Below are 4,462 nucleotides of genomic sequence, written 5' to 3'. Positions count from 1 at the left end.
GAGGTCATTCAGTACAGATGCTACGCAGCTGTGTACGGACACTGTTGAGAGGTCATTCAGTACAGATGCTACACAGCTGTGTATGGACACTGTTGAAAGGTCATTCAGCACAGATGCTACGCAGCTGTGTACTGACCCTGTTGAGCGGTCATTCTGTACAGATGCCACACTGCCATGTACAGGTATTGTTACTGATGCTACCCAACTTTGCACTAATACTCTTGAAGTTCCATCACAGACAGATGCCACTCAACCTTTAGCTGAAAATCAATCACTATACCCACCAATAAAAGATGGAAGCAGATTGTTGACCAAAGTCACAAAATTTTATTCTACTGGAGACTTTTCCTTCCATGATGTACAGGATGATCCTTGCCGTTCCTTTTCACCCAATTTGAAGACGTCTTTAAATGAATCTCTTCAACATGGAAACTGTAGCATCACAATTTCAAACTATTCTATAAACGGAGAAGACAATGCAGCCCTTCTTTTTTGTAATTCCACTTCAGTTTGTAATACTATTTCTGACATAAATAACCATTTTCAGATCCCCGAAGACAGTTCTATGCTGTTTATGGACAACAAAAAATCTGTCGTAGAAAAACCAAAATTCCTGCGAAGGTCTTCAGAATCTGTAGTGGGCAAATTAGGCAGCAACTTGAATTCTAAAGACTCAGAACCAATTGTTATTGAAGATGATGATGATAATAGTAATAATGATAATAATAAAAATAATAATGATAATAATAATATAATCGATTTTGTAAATTCTTCAAGTCCTGATCAGGTTCTCAAAAATAGTTCCCTGATATCAAATCATTGTTTAAATCCAACCAAAACAGAAACTGCTTCTCAGCATCTTGAGAATTTGTCTGAAAGTCAGTCAGACATCACAGTTTCAAAGAACACAGTAGTAGAGTTTCATGGATCAAAGACGCCAGGAGGTGATTTAGTAATGCAAGAATTACCTGTCTTTAACAAGGATCCCGAAGAAGACGCAATTCCATACTCATCGTTTGAAGATAATTCTTCAATTATGGATGCTGTTTATAACTTAACACCCGAGTCTCTGAATTCTTTCAGTGAAAGCAGGGTGGGGAATTTTGAACTCATCTCTTCTCTTTTAGACAATTCTTCTGAATCCAAGTTGGATTCTGATTCTCCTAAAATTTCTGAAAACATGAAGACTCATATATTCAACTCGACAACTAATTCTGGTTATAAACACCAGATGGAAATTAAATATTCTTGTCGGAAGAACTCTCTGACCAATTTGCCTAAGAATTCACGTTTTATTTTGTCTCCTTACATCAGTTCTGTAGAGAAGACATTAAGTCCTCTGAAATCTCTAAATAATGATGCCAGTTTTTCTTACAATACAACAGTTGGTTCAAATGAAATGTCTGGTGCAGTACCAAATTCTTTTGCTTCTGTTCTTCAAGAAAATTTAAGAACTGGATTTAATAATAAATTGGTTTTTAAATCTTCAAAAGAGTCTGCAGGTTTAGAGAATGAAAACACTAAACTCAAGTCTCTGCATGAAGGAAATATAAGTTCATTGTCTTGTGAAAATATTCATAGCAGTCCAAACCAAACTTCATTTCTGCAGGGAGGTTCTTCAACGTATGAAGAGATGAGTTACCTTTCTGGTTTTGATGATTCTTTCTCCCCATTTGATGTCACCAAAACGATAACTCTGAGATCAATTAATCAGAATAAGCCAGTAAAATGCTGTTGGGATTATCTAAATCTATCTCTTAATTCTTCAGATAACTCTGATGACACATTCGATAATTACAAGAGCAGTGTTAAGATGAACACAGATGTTGATCTCAAAGACAGTTGTGATACAGATGACTCCAAACTAGAATCAAAATTGAACCCTGCATCACCACTTCCTCTTGTAATGAGGCTGGGAAAACATTTCAATGCACAACGAATAAGGAACTTCAAGAAATAATATTTATTTAGGCACCACCAGCATCTCCACCCTTATACTACCCACAATATAGTCCCTGTGACAAGGCCTGGAACAAATTCAATGAATGCATAAAACGACTGTATGGTGTAAAGTTCCACTTCACAGCCATGTTTTCAGCTTCAACAGAACTGTGCAACACCTTCAGCTGTTGTCTTCTACTTTAACCCCTGGTCAACCAAAGTCTCGTGATTGAAATTTGATAGACAGAAATTTTTTTGCTGATCATCAGAGATCATTTCTGTGTTTTTGGTGTGGTAGTGTCTAGTCTCTTGATTAAACACCATTACCTCTTCTTTCACTACTCTCCATGGAATCTGCTCAGTTGCCAGCCTTTGAGAATGGCTTCTTTCTAATAGTCTCAGAGCTCAAGAGTACTACTCTTCTTCTTATAAGTAAGTAAATCCAAAAACAAAAGCAACAAAAAAAGCCAAAGAAAAAACACAAATATTATCATAACCACTTACTCACACCATTATAATTATCATTATCATTATCATTTTGTATTTACATTCATATTATTTAATATGACTTTATTAAGTCTGTAAAATGTATTTTCTTAATTCCAACTCTTCTTTTGGATTTTGGGCATTAATTAATTAGTAATTGTATGATTTTAATAAGTGCTCACTCCTTAAAATGGTACTTATTTTATCGACCCCTGAAAGGCTGAAAGGCAAAGTTGACCTTGGTGGAATTTGAACTCAGAACATACAGATACGAAATGCCACTCTTCATTTTGCCCAGCATGCTAATAATTCTGCCAACTTGCAGAATGAGGTCAGTAGCTTTTTAATTTTATTTCTTTTTTGATTAGGTTATGAATAATGAGTGGTGGGCTAGTGTAGAAAGCCACAGATTTGGAGGAGGACATAAATGAGATTTGTATAATGCTCTCTCCCTATTTGATGATCATAAATAATTAGCATAAAATGAAATGAAACCTGATCTGTACTAATTGTATTTAACTTCCTTATGCTACCAACTCATCTGAGACCATTGTCACTGGTTCCGTGACACAAACTTCCTGTTCTAAACTGATCTGAATTAAAAGCTCCCATGAAAATTTCATATCAGTTGGGAGCAAAAGCCAGCTTAATAATTGACAAAGTTATTTTACCAAGTTCTTCCTTATAGGTGTAGTTGGCACTGTGTGGTTAGAAGTTTGCCTCCCAACCATATGGTTCCAGGATGCCTGTGCAGTGCCGCGTAAAAGTGCCAGTGTGGTGTTATGTAAAAGTGGCCATGCAGTACCGTGTAAAAAGCATCCAGCATACTCTGTATTTTTTTTAAGTGGTTGGTGCCAGGAAGGGCATCCAGCTGTAGAAACCATGCTGAATCAGACTGATGTCTGGTGCAGCCTCCTGGCTTGCCAGCTCTGGTCACACTAACCAGCCAACCAGCCCATGCCAGCAGGGACAACAAACGTTAAACGATGGTGATGATAATGATGATTGAAGTTATGATTTTAAAATCCTGACCAGATCCACTTACCATTTTAATTTTCAAAGTTGATAAAAAAAGGTAGAGCTGTAAAATAAATCAAAGTAATCAACTATACTTTTGGAGATGTTACTCCAGCATGGTCATGGTTCAAGCACTGAAACTGGGTAAAGAATTAACTTAACAAAAGTCAAAACTCAATTTACATTATTTACATTTGATGGATATTTGTCCTCATCTCTTTTTTAGTTAACACAACTTTTCGGCTGATATACCCTCCAGACTTCATCAGGTGTCTTGGGGAAATTTCGAACCTGGGTTCTCATTCCTAAGGTATTTTTCAATGTTATTATTATTATTATTATTCAGGTCACTGCCTGGAATTGAACTTGGAATCTTGGGGTTAGTAGCCTGTGCTCTTAACCACTATGCCATATGGCGTCAAATGTAAATAATGTACATAATTCCTCATCTCTCTAATACAGAACTGTAAAACACAATTTGTAGGAAATAGCTTGAAGTTTTATTGAAATATGTCAGTGTGTAACTCAATGAAACAGGGGGAAAAAAAACAAAGGACAAACTGTTTTGGTTCATGAAAATATTTCAGCAGAAAAAGAAAAAAAATATACAAGAAATTAATAATAATAATAATAATAATAATAATGATAATGATTTAGGCTTCATGAAATTGAATCACACAGTAATAAGAATTGACTATATACATGTATATATATATATCTACACACATACATATATATATATATATATATACACATATTTACACATGTATGTATATATATATAAATATATATACACACAATTATAATTGTCATCAGCTGTGTTATCCATTACAGTGCTTTCTTTTTTCGGTGTTTCACCAATAATCATGTTTATTGCAAATTAAATTTTTAAAACCTGTTTTGTTTACAATCTGGTGAAAAGAAACTTTACTGCCCCACTCTTTTCTCTAAAATTCTTTGTGACCTCAGGTTTGGTTAAATCTTGACCCTGGTCAGTAATAAATGGTTTCTATTTCTC

At 35.1% G+C, this 4,462-nt stretch overlaps 1 protein-coding gene across 1 annotated transcript; it reads left to right on the top strand.

Annotated features, from left to right (window-relative positions):
• The first annotated feature begins 8 nt into the window (after nucleotides 1-8).
• LOC128249496 (putative uncharacterized protein DDB_G0277255) lies at nucleotides 9-4,456 on the top strand. The gene is made up of 2 exons (XM_052973166.1): nucleotides 9-2,758; nucleotides 3,671-4,456. The coding sequence occupies exon 1, from the start codon at nucleotides 83-85 to the stop codon at nucleotides 1,958-1,960; it is 1,878 nt and encodes a 625-aa protein (XP_052829126.1). The 5' UTR covers nucleotides 9-82; the 3' UTR covers nucleotides 1,961-2,758; nucleotides 3,671-4,456.
• Nucleotides 4,457-4,462: the final 6 nt, after the last annotated feature.

This window comes from Octopus bimaculoides, chromosome 15 (genome assembly GCF_001194135.2).
Source record: "Octopus bimaculoides isolate UCB-OBI-ISO-001 chromosome 15, ASM119413v2, whole genome shotgun sequence".
NCBI lineage: Eukaryota > Metazoa > Mollusca > Cephalopoda > Octopoda > Octopodidae > Octopus > Octopus bimaculoides.
Note: the sequence above shows the minus strand (reverse complement) of the source record. Positions and strands in the feature narration are given on the sequence as shown.